Raw genomic sequence first — 19,519 nt, 5'->3', positions numbered from 1 at the left:
CCCCCAAAAGTTAGCCCATATCAAAACATAGTTGATTGAGCTGAGTGTTACGTTAGTTACAGCTACGTGCATTCAATCACACTATTGATGAAGGGTTAACAACTCATATTTTGCAACCCCCCCCCCCCTTCACACTATTACTAGAGTCACGTTTACTTTGACTTATGTATTTAAGCCCCACAGCATCAACATGTCATTAGGCAAACGAAAGGAAGTCCATGTGAAAGACACCTAACTTGCATATAGTGAAGGTAAAATTGTACGTAGTCTGTCACGCATCTAAATGATTAACAACTCCTTTTATTGATAAAAAGAAGTTGCGACATGCTTAAACTAAACAAAAAAAAAAAAAAAAAACTGTCCAGTAACTTTTTTAAGGGATTAATTTTTGTGATGGTTTTACCTTCGTTATCTTCGTCTTAGAGTTTATAAATAGCACTTTAAGATTTCATGCAACTATAATGGAACATGCATGATGATTAACCTAACAGTAGTATTACTGCCTCCATCTCTTGAAGGGATCCTGGCTCCACAGGTCTTGTCACCTTAAATGACAACAATGGTAAGAAGATCGTGCAAGAACATACAAGTCAAATTGGAGGTGGTAACCGTGGCTACCCCCGTTTCGCCAGACAGAAAATAAAATTGTAGGAAACAACATAATATTCGCAATGCATGCAGGTCAGGCAGCATTATCATCATTGAATACTTGATGTTGAATACTTACATAATAGGCAAGGGCAAGGGCAAGAGTAGTTCTGCTGCGCCAAAACTATTTTCTGTGGCTTGTCAACATCTCAAGTCTAATGATGCAGAAAATGATAGTGATAATACATTCCCAACACAGCGATTTAGATTATAAATCATGTGCAGGTCCCTCTTTGGCTCATTCCGTGACTCCCGAAAAAAAATATCAAGTCAAAATGATGTTCGCCGCACTGACAAAAAAACTTTTAGGCATTGGTCCACTTTTTAAGATTCTAATTTATTGTGTTACACCAACATGACAACGTCAATCCAGCTTGATCACTAGAACAACACCTACTCAAATTTTAGATCGATGAGGAATGGCCAGAAACAATAAAGTGTCTGAAACCCACATAACACGAGATGAGAAAAAGCATGGATGATTATAGCATCAGACACAGAATTATGATGGTCTCGTATCTTGTGTGGTCCAAAGGGAAACATGTTTAGTCATTCCATGGATTATGACGTGAACAAATGCAAGCAATGGGAATCATCACCAGAGAACCAAAAATCATGAATGGCGAAACCAGTTTCAAACAGGAGATCCGGAGAACCAAGCGAACATCTCGCATACTCAACCAATGAAAAGGGTACGGTGCCCAAATTTAGAATTTTTAGATGCACAATTATTGTTCTTTTTTTTTTTTTAATCTGCAACGATAACAGTTCGTATAATCTATTCTATTCTAATCTACGAAAAAGAAGAGGGAGAAGCCACAAATAGTGATTGGTGGGTGACAAGGATCAAACCCTTGACCTCCCACCTCCACCAAGACTTAAAAAGATGTCTTGGTGGCACAATTATTGTTATTTTTCCACTTGACAATTTTCTTAATTTTCTCTCTTTGTAACTCGTTGTTTGTAACGTTCATTTGAAATGGAACCATATGTTGATCCTCTGATTAATTGAGTTAAATGGCGCGCGTACGGGCACACGCACATGCAAGAGTGTGCTTAAATGTTTTTCTTTAGTGTTGCAGCACAAAAAAAAAAAAAAAAATTCTGAAAAGTGCCCACCAATCTCCAGGTATCGGCGGAAGAACTGATTGTGCCTTTAATGTAAATATATTCAGCAAAATGATGATGCAAGTAGACGGCTAGATGTCAAAATCTTTAGTTTTTCAAGGAATAAGTTACAAGGCATCGGGTGCACATCATTGAGATAATTGTTCTGGTTGGCAGACCGATTTGGAATGTTTGTTGAATGTTGACGAGAGATTGGAGAACACCCTGGAACTAATCTTGTTAGCATAAACTCCAATCCCCTTTTTCTGACATTTAAAGGGGCCTCTCCGTCACTTTGCTCCACGCAAATTCTGCATAACAATTCAGCAGACAGGCAATTAAGGACCAAGAACAGGTGGAGGGTCGAAAGTAGCTAGATACTTCAAGTTGCACAGACAAATTTTGCCTAATGTGGTCGAACACACTAGCAAGAATAAGCAGCAGTGAACAATTAACACTGGTTTTTCTTTCAAGATCTTTACAAGTAAACAAAACGAACTTCGCTGAAGGTGGAAGATACCATTGACATGCAAACTTACTGCAAGACCATTTTGAAATAGGCTAAACGGATCTCACGTAACAGTAGCGAGTTAAAACCTTCAAGAAAAACTTTGCAAATACGCATAATCCATTAACCTGGGATAATTCGTGATCTGTCACATCAAAGGCTTCTACAATTCAGGCAAATGCAGCGTCCAAAGCCACAAGAATATATATATATATGGGCCAAATTAGGTTAGCCTGAACTGGCCATCAATTTTTCTTTCAAATTGCCATTGCTCCTTTGACATGTCAAGGGTTCTAGCCTTTTAACGAGGCAGTGGGATCAACCCTAATATGTATATGCTAATGTAATACAGGCCTTTTGTGCCACACAAAATGCATATTTACACCGGCGAGAGCTTCTAGAGAAACTATTCCATGAACATCTAAATAACAAATTCATTACAGTCAACTATATTGTATCGCTCAGTTATTTTGCCAACCAATCCACCCTGCCTAAGTTTTAGTACGTTTAGCATCTCCTTCCGGCACTTTAAGCAACTATTATTCCATGAGTTCGATTTGCATCTAAAGGCAATTGCAGATGACATCTCCGTTCCACAGCACATATCTATGTTCATAGCGTCATTAAGCAAATGATTGTCTACTTTCTCGCAGCAGGATGCTTTCCCGGCCAACTAGATTATTTCAGTATCCAGCAACCAATTCAAATGAATGTACACCAAAAGGTTTCCAATGAATTGGCCATTCAATGTTTACCTCTTCCCAGGAACCAATTCAAATGAACGTACACTGAAAAAATTTTCTAACGAATTAGCCATTCAGTCTTTACCTCTTCCCAGTGAATCAAGACCAAAATGGAGGGAGAGAAAAAAGATGGGGAAAAAGGAGGAGGTTAGAGAAGACATCAAGCAGAATTAACGGCATTGCTTGTATGTCTTCATACCAAATTCAATCTCTGAAGTTGGTGTGAAAAAGAAAACTCCCCAGGACAAAGAGAAGAAAAATCACTAATCATCTTCTTCAGTTATAAAAGTTCCATTTGGCCCCACAGCCACCACATAACTACCACATTAACATATACTACGTCTATTGTACAGAAAAACCAAGAATTCTTACCAGGCTTATGTAATCCAATATTCCTGGACCTATTAAAATTTACGGAGAGTATCAATCCATACTTACCTTCGTAACACTTGAGCACCAACCAGAAAGAAATAAAACTTTGACAACAAGATCCAATTTTGTTAAGCTACTAGCACTACATGCATACAATTAGCAGAACAGCAAGCACATTTTTCCAGTAAATAACACTCAGAAAAGAACCACCACATTTCTGCATTAAGCTGTAGAACATGTAATAACAAATCCAAATGCCCAGACTATAGGAACTAACTACACAGAACATTTTATTTTCCTCACAAGATGAACTCAGAGGAGCAAAGTCAATGGCATGACAAATACTATGAAATCCAACTCCCAGCTAAATAAGTTTGGGGTTGGCATTGGCCCTCGGTGAAACAAAATGAAAACCCCACTGACAGCAACCTATTCAATTAGTATGCCAACAATCATGTATAGTATATATCCATTGACACAATTTAACTTTGCAATTGGGCATAATTCTACAAGATCCTCAAAACAGTCATCTCGACCAATAATGAAAAAGCTTGGTAGCTCATAGAAACAAGGTACAAAGAACCTTCACTTCTCAAAAGCACAAATTAGTCCCATGAAAAGTACAAGAACACAGACAAATAATCTAATAAGTATACTTGAATGATGAGAAGAGGAGACCAACCTTGGGAGTAACTGCTATATGCTCATGAAGCCAGGTATTATATACACAATAAGAAAAACGAATGCGAAAGATACAAGTTCACAAGTTGTGAACAGACTAACCATGATTTCCAAGTTCACAAAACCTGTATGATGTGGTGCTTGATTACACATTATCCAACATGAATGAATACAGAAATATACATCCATGGAAGCATACAGTTTCTTGCTGAGTCATAAGTCACAATGCCAAAAATGGAATTTCACCAAAAAAATAGAACATGCACAGTGGACAATTTTCTTAAAGAAAAGGCTCTTCCCAGCTTTCTCATGGCTTTCAACAGCTAGATTTGAGGGATAATGCATGTGGATTTCCCAGCAGAGATATACAGATATCAAAAGAGTGGATACACAGAAAAGGCAATAAGTGAGTGAGTGAGTGTGTGTGTGTGTGTGGGGGGGGAGAGAGAGAGAGAGAGAGAGATTTCACTAATAACCTTTCTGTCTCCGAACTTGGTTTTTGCAATACAAAAGAGGACTTGGATGATTTACTCCTTTTCCTGATCCCTGGATGGGATAATTTGCCCGTTAATGCATAGGATAGAGAAAGAAGAATACTACAGAGGAAATGTCAACCAGGTGTCTCACCTAGATATACAAGGAAAAAAAGTACCGAACGTCTAACCATGCAAAACTTACTTTGTCTGATCTGTTAGAGTAACAAGAGACCTAAGAACACCCGGACTGATCTTGTCAGCAAGAACTCCTTTTTCAGAAATCCAGAAGGACTTCTCCTTGATGTAACTTTGAAGTTTTTTAGCTTCAAAATCTAACCCAGCTTGATCTACATTTCATTAATACAAGATATCAGCATTCCACATGAAATTTCCATTTCTCTTTTCTTCCTGGGGATACCAGTAATCACAAAATCTGGGAGAAATTTAAGGCATATGAAGGATGGTTGTAATAAAAAGCAACATTAATGTGGAAGCCTTGTTTTTCTACAGCTTCAAGCAAAAAGACAAAGTATCTAGTCAATAGAGTATAACAAACTTATAGCAAGTTCCCACTTTTCAAAAATCCCATTTCAAGCACATGATAATTACACGTGATATGACCATATTAAGCAGTTTATGATTATGTTTTGCCCTTAGCTTATGCAAGAATAACTCCACTGCAATATTGTTCAGCATCTAAAAAAGATTCACCCGGAAATCTTATGACACAAAAAACCATGCAAATACCTTTTTGTTAAAAAAAATAAAAATAAACATAAACATGCAAATATGCTATTGCTTTATTACGTACCTGAAGCAATAAACACATGCAAGCGGATCCCACCTTTATATTCACATAGCCTCGGATATATTATTACAAATTAAACAAAGAGATGGCAGTAGCTTACCCTTTCACTTTACAGTAAATTATTCTTAATGGTGCAATAAACTAAGAAATATTCTCACGAGAAATCAAATGATTGACATTCTGTTTTGCTGATATAAGGACATCACGTGCACAAAATTTATGTGAGCAGACAGAATATCTGAATTCTAATAAAATAAACAGAGTGCAATTTTATGAAGACACTAAACAAAATGAAAAAGTAACACACCTTTATCCAAAATGGCATGAGCAGCATGAAATGGTATACCAGCAAAAACGTCAGTTCCTGGAAACATCAACCATGTATTCTCTTTGCCATCATGGTTACCACATGTTCCACAAATTTCTTTCACCAATGGCCTTGATTCAATCTCCCTCATTATTGACTCAAAAGGAGAAGGGATACTTGTTTTGGTTGTCCTAGCCCTTTTCCTTAGTGCTGTCAATGCTTCCCTGTTGCCATTCCTCAATCTATCGTTTTCAACTAACTGCAATTACATTTTTACAAACCAGAGACGGTTGAAAATAGGAAATTATCCATTCTTCTCAAGGCTTAGATAGTTCTCACTTACTTGGTGTCGGGCTAACAAAAAATTTTCAGCTTCAATCTCAACCTCAATCAGACCATCCTGAAATTGCTTCATGGATTCACCCATTTCTGTAAACAAAATCTGACAAATCAAGAAAAACCATCTCACAATCCTGGGCAATTAGCTGTCACAGAAACAACTGTCAGAGTCAAACTCTTCGCAAATACGAGAATGGGTTCTAGGATTTGGTTGACATTTTTTGACATGAAAACTAGTACTTAACAGTGTTAATACTCTTTGTCAACCAGGAAACTGAAATGAATAGCAGTTTTAAGTGTCTTTGTCTGTGTCCGCTTTACCTGCTTTCACTTACAAATTTCCACTCTTATCTTTGTAAATTTCCATTCTTGTTTCTTGTCCCAACAAGCCGAATAAAAATTATTCATGAAACAAAGAATTATTTTTACTTAATCTTAAAAACAATTTCATCTCAATCGCCTCAAATGTAATCATGCTTATAGGTCTCAACAGGTCATGCTTTACAAAGCTGTCTCAGCCATCCACATTGTGATCTCCTTCCCCACCCCCCCAAAATAAAAGGAACACCAACCGATACATGTCTTTCCAAACCAAAAGAAATGAATCCGGGAGCTTAGTCGTGAGGAAAGAAGGTCAAGGCGTTAGCTGACATGATCACCTCCATACCCCATGTAAAACCAGCTACGCGCTCAGTTTGCATTCTTACAACATTAAGCAAAAATGAATTTGCTCAGGACAAACAAACGAGTAACCGGCGTCAGATTGACAAAAGGAAAATATAACACTTTTGAGCATGCATAACAGTCGGCGTTTCTTTTTCCTTTCCCGGCTTTGACTCGAACAGTTAGTAAGCAAACCTCCCAGTCGCAACCTCCATACGAAGTTGAAATTGAAATTGAACAGAGAAGAACCGAAAAAATTCTCCAAAAACAACGACAAATCCAGCTATTTTCATCTCATGTACACAACGTTAAACATACATATAAGAAACGGACAGAATAGTTTCCCAAGAGATCCTAGTTAGTGAGCACCACAAAAATTCTAAATACTCATATATTTCAGATAAAATAAACAAAAATTAGAGAGCTATGAAGAAGGATATTACAGTTCTATATGAAAATCTTCAGACGTGATTACGCTTGTGGGGAGCAGAAATCGTCGACGGAGTCGGTGAAGTTTCCTCCCTACGTCTCCTCTTTCCTTTTTTTTTTTTTTTTGGCCTTTTATTTTGCGCCGGTGATGGGTAAAACAGAGGCGATGTCGGGGAAGTCAGAGGAGGCGAGTGACGAGGATAAGAGACAAGGACGACAGGTTTTTTGGGTTGGACCGCTCAGGCCTTTGTCTGTCCTCGCTAGAATTTGAACATAAGAGCCCAAATCATGTGGGCTGATTTATTTCTTTTGAATGTGAGAAAACCCAATGAACTACCCACTTTAGCAAATGAGCTCATTGTAAATAATGAATACAAACAATTTCATCTCTTTTTTTTTTCTCCCCTTTCTTTTTCTTGTTTTCAACATATATATATATATATCTTTTTACTAGTGTTCTTTATCAAACTTGGGTTTTTAGTTCCAGACAACCCATACAGTAGGAAAATATGACGGCAATGAAATGGAAAGAATGCAAATATATAATTGGACATGGCAAACATTTATCCAAATAGATTGGAGAGGCATCTCATTTCCAACACTTGATGATGGTTTATGAATTTAGTACAGCTTCAATTGAGACACGAATCTGCCAGTTCTCTTTCCTCGATCAATTCTTTTGCACTTGCTTCCATCTTTGCCTTCGAAAATGCATCAATCTCCAAACCTGCACCACATGCAGACCATTCTTAGTATTATTGTTGTGTAGCCAGCTAACCTTTAACTTCATAGAGAACGATTGGATGTATAAAACCAAAGGTATAACTTGCACTGTGCATGAGCATAAAAACAAATGTAGCGTCATTGTATCACACTAACCTTGCACGATTGACCATTCTCCTTTCTTACAGGTTACGGGAAAGGAGTATATGAGGCCAGGTGGGATGCCATAAGATCCATCCGAGCAAACTCCCATGGATACCCAAGTCCCCTGAAGGAAAGCCATGAGAGGGAATTAAGATTCTTGCACAATGAAAGAGGGAAACCCTTCAGGTGAATTCAACCTTTGGAGTTCCAAGAACCCAGTCATGGATATGATCACAAGCAGCGCTTGCAGCAGATAGCGCACTGGACAGCTTTCTGGCTTTAAGGATTTCTGCTCCACGCTGCTGCACTGTCGTGATGAACTCCGTACTCAGCCTGACACATTCAAAGTACAGCGACCGGTATAGAAAACTTAATATAAGAGAAAAACGACAGCAAATTATTTATGAAATGCAGCAAGATTGATTATTTCTCCTTGGAGGAAATGCAGAGAAAGCTTGCCATTGATCATCAGGCACAACTTCCCTGACAGGCTTCCACCCCTTGCCGGTGTTTACAGTCGCGTGATTGGCGTCTGGATACTGAGTTGAGGAATGATTCCCCCAAATGATCACGTTCTTTACATCCCCAACGTGGACTTTTAGCCTCTCTGAAATCTGACCTAGAGCCCTGTTGTGATCAAGTCTGGTGAGGCAGCTGATGTTTTTCTCCGGGATCGAAGGTGCAAATTGTTTCAAAATCAGTGCATTGGTGTTGGCTGGATTTGCAACCACCAGCACCTGTATGGTACGAACATGGACTGATAAACATTCAATTCTGCAGCAAACATGCATTTTAATCTACAGGTAGTATATACAAGAAACAATCAATATACAGCTAGTCCTTTGATATAAGGGCAGCAGAACCTCAAGTTTGCTGTTGTGTTCAGGTGTTTATCTATCAAATAATTATCAGCATCCACGTTCGAGGCTAAAAATCTTTAGGAAACAAAAGAAGAATCAATCAGATTTGCTCCAGTTGCAAAACCTGCCTTGCAGCCTGGGGCAGCGAACCGCTTTAAAGCCGAAGCGTGTCCTTTATAAATCGATACGTTTCTGGACATTACATCCTTCCTCTCCATTCCTTCCTTTCGTGGGAATCCACCAACCATGATTGCTATTTTAACACCTTTGCAAGCTTCAGCAGCCTTGGTAGTAGAAACAATCCCTGTTGACCGAAAAATGTTGGGCAAAATTTATGCTAGTAAAGCATCGCTAAACACAAGTAATACAACTACATTTAACTTAGCTCACTAATTATTAGGTTTTGACCTTTAACAAGAGGAAAGGCTGCATCAGTCAATTCCATGGTTACAGCCTTCAAGGACAGAACTGCTGGTTCAATATCAAGCAAGTGTATGATTACCGGCTGATCGGGACCTAGCATGGCCCCTCTACCAATCAATGGAACCAGAGCATAACCTATTTGGCCTGCAGAAACAAAAGTTTAAACAAAGTCATTTAGGCTTTTTCTTTCCCAACAATGAAGTAGATATCTCGGTTCTCATTCTGATAACTGAATTAAATAACCAGCAATCTAAGAAGATAACAATAGATAATCATCACATATCAGAGTGGAAGAGAACATGCCTGCAGCACCAGATACCAAAACTTTTACAGGTTCCTTTTTTATTTTCGCGAGGCCCCATATGTATCTAATGATCTTCCATGACAAGTATGCACAACCCAAAAGAAACAGAGATTTCTCTATTGCTGCCAAATACTCCATATCACACGGACCACGAAAGGAACGATGATGATTATTCTGCTCAGTTTACAGCACAATACAGGACACTGGTCATTTATGTAGATAAGAACCCCAAAACAGAACTAGACGGACAAGTTACTTGATTCCAGGGAAATTCGGGAATTGACAAATCCTTAGGCCAGCAAGTGAAGTGAGGTATAACGAAGACAAAACCAATAAGCTATGCTGCAATGCTGAAGAATATCTTCTTTCCAACGAAAAGAACAGTCAAATAACTTGTTACCGATAAGTTAACTAAGATAAGAAACAGGGTTGATCTAAAACACGAGAATCAAGAAGTGGTAACAAGTTTTTTTTTTTAACGTAAATTGTTGTTAGGGGAAAAGGCTAAAGAAAGAAAAGAATACGTGGTTTATCATTCATCATGGGCACAGGGCTAGACTACGTATTGAGCAAGGCGATTGAGGGATGGTTTCCAGCTACCTATTTTCATGCAATCATCAAGTTTTATGGCAAAAACATTTTCAGTTTGATACAGTACATTGAGAACCGGGGAAGTGGTAGGGATACACATAATTAGATTCAATAATTGTTTGAAACATAGTATGGGATCAAGGATACAGCAAAATTTTCAGTGAAAATGGTTTGTACTACATATTTATAAATACGCATAACGTGTATAAAAGAACCACCACATTTGGCATTTTTAGTTATCAAACTTGGCCAGCATGCTTAATTTTGCAGACAACAAGCTGTTTTTCTAGCCCATGGATTCAGAACTGCATGTCCTCTCTCTCTCTCTCTCCCTCCCTCTCTCTTTCCTTTTGTTTTTTTGTTTTTTTTTACCATAAAGAATTTGGGTTTTCATGAAGAGTTGAAATTCAGCAGTTTAGATGGGGTACTAGGAAATGTCTCAACTTAAAGAACTCACAGCCATTTATTGAAATTAAAAGAATTTGTTAAATTTACAAAAAAAATCCCCTCCATTATTAAGTTACTTTCTTTTTTTTTTTTTTCAAAAATTTTAAAGCTGTAAATTATGAATCCTCTCATATAATCCCTCCACAATGTAAAATATGTATCTCAATTCTCAACTAGTGTGGAATATAATTTCATCAGTTTTCCTATAAATTTTAACAAGCTCTTCAAATATTCTAATTTTTACCTTTAAACATCTAAACCTATCAGTGTTTTGACAAGAAAAAAAATACATTGAGTACCATGAAAGTGGCTAAAAAGACATTTAATAAAATGGTTAGATGATGTTGAATTATAAGAAATAAATGTTTTAGACTGATTCTTCCAAAACAAAGGAAAAACAATCATTACTTGACAAATTGTCAAAAATCCAAAAGGTAAAATTAAGCTATGAAATATGAAACTAAGCATTTGCCCAAAACATAAATTAGCTAGTTGAGATATTGATCAGGTGCTTAATTCCTTAATTTGACCATCAAATTCTCCCATCTTCCCTTCCCTCCTTATAAGGTTTGTGACTCAAAACGTTTGGATCTGTTTAGGTTGCCTAGTTTTTCTTCTACACAATTTTTTAACGATTTTAGTTGCGGTTAAGGTTATATTATGCGGGAATTAACCACGCTAAAAATTGCAGTAAATGCTACTATACTTGATGTTTAGCCCCAGAACTTGCGCAGCAGTAAGAACTTGCCACAGAAATTCTCTAAATCACAGAAAAGCCCCGAATTACTTGAAGGATGAATCTTTTCGGTTACTGACCGACACCGAGCCTGAGCTCAGACTTCCTCTACAGCAACCCGAGAAAGGGCGGAAAGAATAGCATCAAGAATCCAATCCCTAGGGTACATTTATCAGATTGGAGCTGTACATAGAGATGCAACGAGTGAAATCTGCCTCATCTGTTTTAAGCCGTTATACAGCAAATAATAATGGTGGCTTTATCTCCAGGCTAAAACGAAGCCTTTCTTCTCTGTCCAACAGTCCCCTCACCGATGATCAGGAAAACTTTGTAAGTTTTCACTCTTCTAATCTTTTTGGCTGTATTTGTTTTACATAATCAACACTTTGACGAAGACTTCTCGACGACTTTGTGTTTTCAGGTGTTGGTGGAGGGAAATGGCGCTTCCAGAACTGCAATTCTCAATAGACCCTCTGTGCTTAATGCCCTTAACACTTCAATTGTGCGTGTCCCATTTATCAAGATTCCTCCTTTTTGCTTGTTTTTATTGATAAATTTAGTCATGTGGGCTGTAGTTTTCTCCAAGTTCTTCTGGACCATTTTTTGTTGTTAGTAATTGCTTGATGTTGTTATGGAATTTAAGGGGGCTAGGTTACAAAAGCTGTACTCAAGTTGGGAGGATGATCCTGATATCGGGATTGTGCAATTGAAGGTATCTCTTTTCCTTGCTAACTATTGTGCTTCTTATCAATTCTGCGTTTTCTGCACTTTATGTGAAGTAAGCCAATCATAGTTTTGGAACTGTTGAAGGGCAGAGGCAGGGCATTTTGTGCTGGTGGTGATATTGTAGCTCTTTATAATGTGATACGCCAAGGTACGAAACCATATATTTTTACTTGCTTCAAATGTTTATGACATTAATTGAACTAATCCAGAAAGAAGAAAAAGAAATTTATTCAGGGATTGGGAGTGTTGTGCTGACTCCAAATTTAAGAAATTCAACCATGTTTTTTTTTTCAACATTGCCATTTGTATCGGAACAAATGAAGTTAATAGTGTTGCAAGCTCTAGTGACTTGATTCTGTAGTTAATAACCTAACATGATCAATTGCTCGGGCATCAACACTTCTGAATTTAAATTCTTAGAAACTTTCTAGTGTTCTTTTTCTTATGTATCAATCTCACTTAGTGGACTGACTCCAGCCTTACTCCAACTAATTTGAACTGTTGTACATAGCAAGTTTAAACCTTCTTCTGGTTTCTTGCTGGATATATATATATATATATATATATATATATATATATATATATATATTGTTGATGAAAGATCATAGACCTGAAAAGCAAAATGTTGTTAATATTAATATTGTTAATTCTCATATTACTGCCTTTTGGAAAAAACGAAATAATTGTGAAAAGAAGCCTTTATTCTATTTACAATAGGTCATGGATTGTTGAATAAGTTGAGAGTAATTAAATTCAAGATTCAGGATGACTTAGCAATGAGATTATGAAGCTTTTAATGGGAATTTGACAGAACTTTGCTTCTAAAATTTAACTTTTTCAACACTTCTGCACTGTTTATGCTTTAGTTGTTTCTCTGTCATTCACAAATGTGATGCAGCATGTGAATTTTTGTCCTGCTGTTGAGTGCCAGCTCTTTTGCTTATTTTCTTGACAATAACCTCTTTACTTCAGTTTTGTTCTTTGCCGTCTTTGGATTAATGATTAATCAAGTTCTTGTTCAATTTATTCAGGGAATATTGAACAGGGTAAAGAATTCTTTTGGACAATATACAATTTCATTTATATGCTTGGTACATACTTGAAACCACATGTAAGTATCATTTTCTTCTAATTTCTATGTCAAGCACAAATATAGTAGCCGTCATGTTGAACATGCTCTTTAGGGCTACATAGGGCTTTCAAATATGATACTGTTGTATGATTCAATTTCCTTCTTGTGTCCAAAGTCCCAAAAAGGGCTTGTACTGAAATTAGTCAAAATTAGAGAAGTATCTTTTTCTTCAATAGCTCCTTTCTTGATTAATAGAGAGAATGGAAGATAGAGGAAATTGAGCAACAGAACTTCATAAAGTCCAAGAGGTCTAAAGAAGCCTCCAAGCTAAGTAGAAATAAGATTCTTGTAACGTAATTATACTCAAATGGTTAAATTTTGTTACTCGTAGTTATTTGACTATACAAGTGGTCATTTTTACTAGATTGCTATGTTTAAAAGTGGCCCCAAACTTCCAACAAATTAGTTAAATCTTCCACCACGTACAGAATAAAAAGCTCTCCAGCATGTTTGTGCATGTGATGTTCGCCAGACACACACAGATACACACACCAACACGCGCAGAATCAATTTCCCAGCTACCTATGGGATAGGGATAGAAGAAGAGAAAAAACAGAAGATTTCACATGGTACTTTTGATCCTGTTCGATCCCGAAGAGAAGGAAAAGATCTGAAATTGATTCTCGTTGTAATTTTTCTGGCCTCTGTAACTCATGTGTTGCTTATTGTTTGATCGTCAGAGTAAATATGTCTGTGTTAACTGTCACCATTATCATCCTTATTTCTCTCTTGTCTCATCATGTTTGTTATAATCGAGTGGCACATATTATCAGTGAGGTGGCATTTTGAGGAGCTGATTTACTATTGTTTTATCAAACTGTAGCATGCATTGATGTTGATGCAGGTTGCACTATTACATGGAATTACTATGGGTGGTGGAGCTGGAGTCTCAATTCCTGGAACATTCCGAGTCGCAACTGATAAAACTGTAGGAAACAAGCAGACTTTTTAACTTCTTCACTTTCCTTCTTGCAGAAGTCTGTTAAATATTGCATACAATTCCTAGGTCAACCATCCAACGTTAGTGTTCTCACTAACTAGTGTTTGGATTAAAACAGAAAAAATAATAATCTGGAATTGTGTAAGGTGCACACCTCATTCACAGTTGTGTCAATGTGGTGAAAACATAAAATTTTTAAATAGGTACAAAGATTGCATTTAGGAACATTTGAATTTACTATGGAGACAATGACAAGGAATGTTCGTTATTTGTCATATGTTTTTAGTTGTTAGTCAAGAATCTGACACTATGCATGTTGGGTAAGAAAATAGTTGGAGAAGATCAGCATGTTAACTGAGTACTCGGTTGGATGTATATAGGGTACTGAAGGAACACAGAAAGTTTGCATTGACCTTCAAAAAAGTATATTGATGTTGCGTCTGGTTTTATATCACATAAGTTATTTTCTATTTGCTTATTGTGAAAATTTCTTTTGTAGGCTATGTGAATATTCATCTTAAATATCAATGAAGCTGAATCTTTGTTCTAATATCTCTAGGTTTTTGCTACACCTGAAACATTAATTGGTTTCCACCCGGATGCTGGAGCATCTTTTTACCTCTCACATCTGCCTGGTTATTTAGGTATGTATTTACAATCATCAAATTGTGTTTTGAGCAGTTATTTATGTGTAGCATTCATATTTCCATATAAGAATTTTGTTGCTCTTTCGTTCATTTTTCAAATTTGTACTTGGTTATCTTCTGACTTCATATGTTACCAGCTTTATCTCAAGTAGCATCCATCAAAATTTTTGCCAAGTGTCCTGTCCATTTTTATTTAATATAAGGGCCAAGTTTGATGCCAACTTAAGTGAAGAATCACTCTTTAGTTATACTAGCATAAGTTTCTTTCTTTTCTTCTCTTTTTCTCTTTCAAGGTTTTAAGCCTGGTATTTTAAGTCTATAGGAATTACACTGAACAAAGCTTTCACATGAAAAAGAATTAAATCTTCCCAGTAAGGCAGTTGGTGCCTTGATCTCTTGGTAACCACAACTATTCTTATTCACCGATCTGCTATAACCATAATAATGTACTTTTGCATTTGTCTAGCTACAAAATCAATTCAATTTGAATGTCGTTCCACTCTTGAATATATGTCTGTAATACTTATTGGCCTGTTGTTGTTCTAGGAAGATTAGTTTTTGCCAGTTATACATCTGAATCATGGTGGTATAAAAAAACTAAAAGTTAATAAGAATTGCAGAAGAGTAGCTCACTTTTATATCTTGATGACCTCTGGACTGTGGGGCAAAAGAGTGTCAAAAAATGATTAGGAAGCATACAGTTGAGATTGTTCACTGCTGAAATCTTTGCTCCCTATCTGATCAGAACTTTGCCTACTGCAAAATTACTATTTTTGTACTAGGTTGATTAACTGGGCAGTCAACTGATTAGAAGGATCTAATGGTATCGCTGTTAGCAGGAGAGTACTTGGCCCTCACTGGAGACAAACTCAACGGAGTGGAAATGCTATCCTGTGGGCTTGCTACACACTATTCACTAGCTGCCGTTAATACCTTTGAACTTAAGTTTGTATTTCTGTGTTTTTTCCTGTCTTCAAAACAAATTTTCACTTTTTCTTCTTTGCAATGGTATAGAAGCTTCCTTTAATTGAGGAACAACTTGGAAGCTTGACTACTGATGATCCGTCTGTCATCGAAGGTTCTCTGCAAAACTTTGGAGACCTTGTCCACCCAGATCCAACAAGTGTGGTTCACTGGTAATCATTTGCCTATAGAAGGATTTTGGGAGAATGTCTATGTAATCTCAATTTATTCTATTAACAGTCATCTCATTCTCAAGCCAATCACCAGGATACCATATTCCTCGTTATCAGAATGACATCAAAAGACATACTAACTTGGGCGGTAGCTGATGAATACACTCATCTATCTCATGTAACTGTAATTTAAACAGGGAACGCTTTCTATTTTTATAAACCTATAACTTTTGAAATTTCCTTCCTTGGGTCAAAGTGAGAGAGATGAAAGTTTGATATCCTGTATACGTGCTATTATGAAGGAGGTAAAAGCAAGACTTGGTAATGGAACCTACAAGAGTTATGCTTTGTGAAGTTTCAGTTACCCAACATTTCTTTGGTGCCTGCACCCCTCAGCTGACATTTTAATTCCCTCTGTCACGTTACTATTGAACTATGCGATTTCTTGCATGTTTCTTGCTATTAGAACTATTGTCTTCTCTTCGTTATTTGTGTAGTGAACATAGCTGATCCTTCCTTTGCTATTTTTATTAGGATTGAAACACTTGATAAATGCTTCGGCCACGACACAGTCGAGGAAATTATTGATGCTTTGGTAAGTAAAAAGCTTTTTTATATCCTTTTTCTTTCTTATTGGAAGTCTTGTGTCCCATTAATTTGTCTAGTAGATGATATCTTGAATAGGTAGGACATGTCAAAGCTGAAAATTCCTTAGCAATTATATAGTTTTTTGATGTGTTTCATCTAAGCTAACTTAGATCCAGCTGAAAGAAATGTAGAAACAAATCATTATTCTTTCTGCTTGGAAGTTTATGTATGTGCTAGATTTAGTAAAAGAAGTCATGGTGTTTGTGCATGCAATGATCGACATCTCTAGAACATGAACAAGTAGGGCCTACCTGTTTGATCTATCAAGAATCAGGCAAAAGTGATACATTTTAAAGTTGTGTGATAATGGTTGGGCAGTAAAATATCGACCAGTGCATAATGTAGTTAGTTTTAGGTTTTTCATTATGTAAAATAATTTTATTGTCAAAAACTGACAGTTCATAATGCTAAAATTTTCGTAGGAAAGTGAGGCTAGTAGAACAAAAGACGTGTGGTCTACTTCAACATTGAAGAAACTCAAAGATACCTCACCATTGAGCTTGAAAGTTTCCTTGAGATCCGTAAGTCCTGTTGATATTTTAGTTCACTATACAGCTTGCGCAGACCAAATGTCAATAACCATTAACTATTTACAAATGCATCTTGTCCAGATACGAGAAGGTAGATTTCAAACTCTTGATCAGTGCCTAATTCGTGAGTACAGAATGTCCCTACAAGGGATCTCTGGAAAGATTACCAGTGACTTTTGTGAGGTATAAAGTATATCTTGATTGCAGTTTTATTGGCACCAAATTTGATTGCTTCCTCATTGTGGGTCGTTTTGTCTCTCTATATCAGGGAGTTCGAGCACGATTAGTGGATAAAGATTCTATGCCAAAGGTAAATCCACTGATGTTCGCTGTTGCTTAAAGAAATCTGTCTTGATATGAGCAGTGATGATTCTTATAGGCTATAGCGAAGCTCTATCTTAAGTTTTGCCATTCATTTCTAGTTCAATCATAAATGGCTGTTGGTACAATATTCCTTCAGTTTACACTTGATATTTCGCGACGCACAGTGGAACCCGCCAAGCTTGGAGCTAGTGACTGCAGACATGGTAGACGAGTACTTTTCGCCCGTTACTGCTCTTGAGCCTGATCTGGAGCTTCCAACAAAGCTGAGAGAGGCTTTTCTATAATTCTTGGCAGAATGTATTTATGAACTTGCCTTTTCCTTAGCCCTGGGCGCATTTTTTGAGGAGAAGCAAGCAATTTTTGGCGAGGCTGTTGGCTGTAGATCCTGGATGGTGAGGCGAGTTTCATTTTGCCTAAACCCAGGTGTTTATATCTTATGAAAGTTATGATTAACCTTGATTCCGAAAATTTAGAATTGTAAATGATGGAGGAGGCAAGCATGAAACATTTTGCCCTTCGTAGATAGTTGAAGCCGTCCATCCATATGCCTCAAATACATTTCTTGAACATAAAAGAATGTACTTTGGTTCTTGTAATCCGAACTATTATTAGGTTTCTTGTCTACAAGATCATATTTTTCTTCATCATTGGCTTAGCTTAGTGTGTTTCGATAGGAGATTAAATGGAATAGTATCTTTTTTGTGATGTGATATACTACTTATATGAGATAGAAAAGATAGATAGGGATATACCCAAAAAAAAAAAAAAGGATTAAAAGACACGTTCATGATGCAAGATTTATTTTGGAGCAAATAATTACCAAAATCTTTTATTTGTTGCGTGGTATGCCCATTCTTCTTGTTCTCTTCTATGTAAAGTTCCAGGCCTTGGTGCTAAAATTTTCTTTTCGATTTTTATCCCCAAATAATCAAGGACAATTACCACACAAATCCATGACACCTTTGCTTGTGAGCACTTTTTAATACTTATTATTGCAGTGGCTTATTAATTATTATAACACACATTGTATATTGAAGCTTTTACGAAAAAGTAGGATTTAGTAAACACTTAATTCTATTTCTTCAGGGAGGAGCATGTTTGCATAATTACGCTTTATGCAGGATAATGCATGATGATATTCAATGTTCAAATTTTTATTTTGCAATTTATGACAAAATAATCAAATTTATTTCTAGTTTTCTTACTCGAAGAAATAATTTTTGGTGTGTTCGTTCATATTGTTGTTATCACTCTGCAAAAGTGCTTCGAAATTTATGAAAACATACTCACGAAAAGCTTTTATTATGTAAAAGTATTTTCTTTTCTAATAAAAAAGACCACACAGTAAAAGTACTTTCAGCATGTGAAAATATTTTTCTAACAAAAGCACCGGAACAAGAGCTCTTCATTGCCTGTAGTTAATTTTTCAAGGTTTCTTTTTTTTTTTTTTTTTTTTTTGAAGCTACATTAACTAACAGGCATTAATTGCCTATAGTGAATTGGGTAATTGGTAATGGCAACTGACTAAAACTAGCATGTGGTGGGGAAAAAAAATTACATTAGGCACAAATCCATTACCTCTAATACGTACTATTTCCTTTTTATTCGAAAGATAAAAAAAAAAGTAAACTTTTAATCTTCCTAAATTATTTTTACAAATAATTAAAATTTTCTTACAATTACACACCAATTACAATTGGGTGTGCCATTAATGGGCGTGCAATTGGCATTAGATTATTGGCACATCTCTATTAATTGCTATGCTCACAAGTAGACCAAGCAAATATTTGCTTAAAAAAAAAAAGGAAAAATCGTTCAAAATGTCCCTCACATTTTGCAAAATAATCTTTTTCGTCCCTTACTTTTAAAAATGTAATTTTATGTCCTTTACAAATTCACATTGATCAAATTTGGTCCCTACGTAGGTTTCCGACTAGTTTTGGTAGGAATTCACTACGTGCCTTGCATGTGATCATATTTTAAGGACAAAATTGTCAAATCAAATTTTATATAATTCGATTCATAATCCCTTACATATCATAAAATAATTTTTTTTGTCCCTTACATTTCACAAAATGAATTTTTTCATCCTTCACATTTTTCAAAATTAATATTTTCATCTTTTAT

General features: G+C 36.4%; 3 protein-coding genes across 9 annotated transcripts; 1 reads left to right on the top strand and 2 right to left on the bottom strand.

The window, feature by feature from the left end:
* Positions 1 to 1,796: 1,796 nt before the first annotated feature.
* On the bottom strand, positions 1,797 to 7,338 carry LOC140004226 (uncharacterized). 3 transcript variants are annotated; one of them, XM_072075332.1, is made up of 6 exons: positions 7,096 to 7,338; positions 5,994 to 6,092; positions 5,651 to 5,909; positions 4,738 to 4,882; positions 4,536 to 4,605; positions 1,797 to 2,066 (listed from the first exon to the last, which is right to left on the bottom strand). In XM_072075332.1, the coding sequence occupies exons 2-5, from the start codon at positions 6,075 to 6,077 to the stop codon at positions 4,587 to 4,589; spliced, it is 507 nt and encodes a 168-aa protein (XP_071931433.1). In that variant the 5' UTR covers positions 6,078 to 6,092; positions 7,096 to 7,338; the 3' UTR covers positions 1,797 to 2,066; positions 4,536 to 4,586. The 3 variants fall into 3 exon arrangements, with proteins under 3 accessions (XP_071931433.1, XP_071931432.1, XP_071931434.1); XM_072075331.1 differs by having other exon boundaries at positions 5,994 to 6,079; positions 7,096 to 7,337; XM_072075333.1 differs by lacking the exon at positions 1,797 to 2,066 and having other exon boundaries at positions 3,816 to 4,605; positions 5,994 to 6,079; positions 7,096 to 7,337.
* A 258-nt stretch (positions 7,339 to 7,596) lies between these two features.
* On the bottom strand, positions 7,597 to 9,739 carry LOC140035232 (malate dehydrogenase, cytoplasmic-like). The gene is made up of 7 exons (XM_072075330.1): positions 9,535 to 9,739; positions 9,217 to 9,375; positions 8,937 to 9,112; positions 8,408 to 8,685; positions 8,146 to 8,281; positions 7,961 to 8,072; positions 7,597 to 7,808 (listed from the first exon to the last, which is right to left on the bottom strand). The coding sequence occupies exons 1-7, from the start codon at positions 9,671 to 9,673 to the stop codon at positions 7,714 to 7,716; spliced, it is 1,095 nt and encodes a 364-aa protein (XP_071931431.1). The 5' UTR covers positions 9,674 to 9,739; the 3' UTR covers positions 7,597 to 7,713.
* Positions 9,740 to 11,283: 1,544 nt separating this feature from the next.
* LOC140035231 (3-hydroxyisobutyryl-CoA hydrolase-like protein 1, mitochondrial) lies at positions 11,284 to 18,036 on the top strand. 5 transcript variants are annotated; one of them, XM_072075325.1, is made up of 14 exons: positions 11,284 to 11,639; positions 11,731 to 11,811; positions 11,953 to 12,021; positions 12,120 to 12,183; positions 13,067 to 13,146; positions 13,991 to 14,095; positions 14,667 to 14,751; positions 15,594 to 15,679; positions 15,769 to 15,890; positions 16,425 to 16,485; positions 16,961 to 17,059; positions 17,150 to 17,251; positions 17,337 to 17,378; positions 17,491 to 18,036. In XM_072075325.1, exons 1-14 carry the CDS (start codon positions 11,505 to 11,507, stop codon positions 17,674 to 17,676), a joined length of 1,317 nt encoding a protein of 438 aa, XP_071931426.1. In that variant the 5' UTR covers positions 11,284 to 11,504; the 3' UTR covers positions 17,677 to 18,036. The 5 variants fall into 5 exon arrangements, with proteins under 5 accessions (XP_071931426.1, XP_071931427.1, XP_071931429.1 ...); XM_072075326.1 differs by having other exon boundaries at positions 11,286 to 11,639; positions 14,012 to 14,095; XM_072075328.1 differs by having other exon boundaries at positions 11,286 to 11,639; positions 17,529 to 18,036.
* Positions 18,037 to 19,519: the final 1,483 nt, after the last annotated feature.

Source organism: Coffea arabica, chromosome 2c (genome assembly GCF_036785885.1).
Source record: "Coffea arabica cultivar ET-39 chromosome 2c, Coffea Arabica ET-39 HiFi, whole genome shotgun sequence".
Classification (NCBI taxonomy): domain Eukaryota; kingdom Viridiplantae; phylum Streptophyta; class Magnoliopsida; order Gentianales; family Rubiaceae; genus Coffea; species Coffea arabica.
The sequence above is the reverse complement of the archived record's forward strand: the minus strand, read 5'-3'. Positions and strand labels throughout refer to the sequence as shown.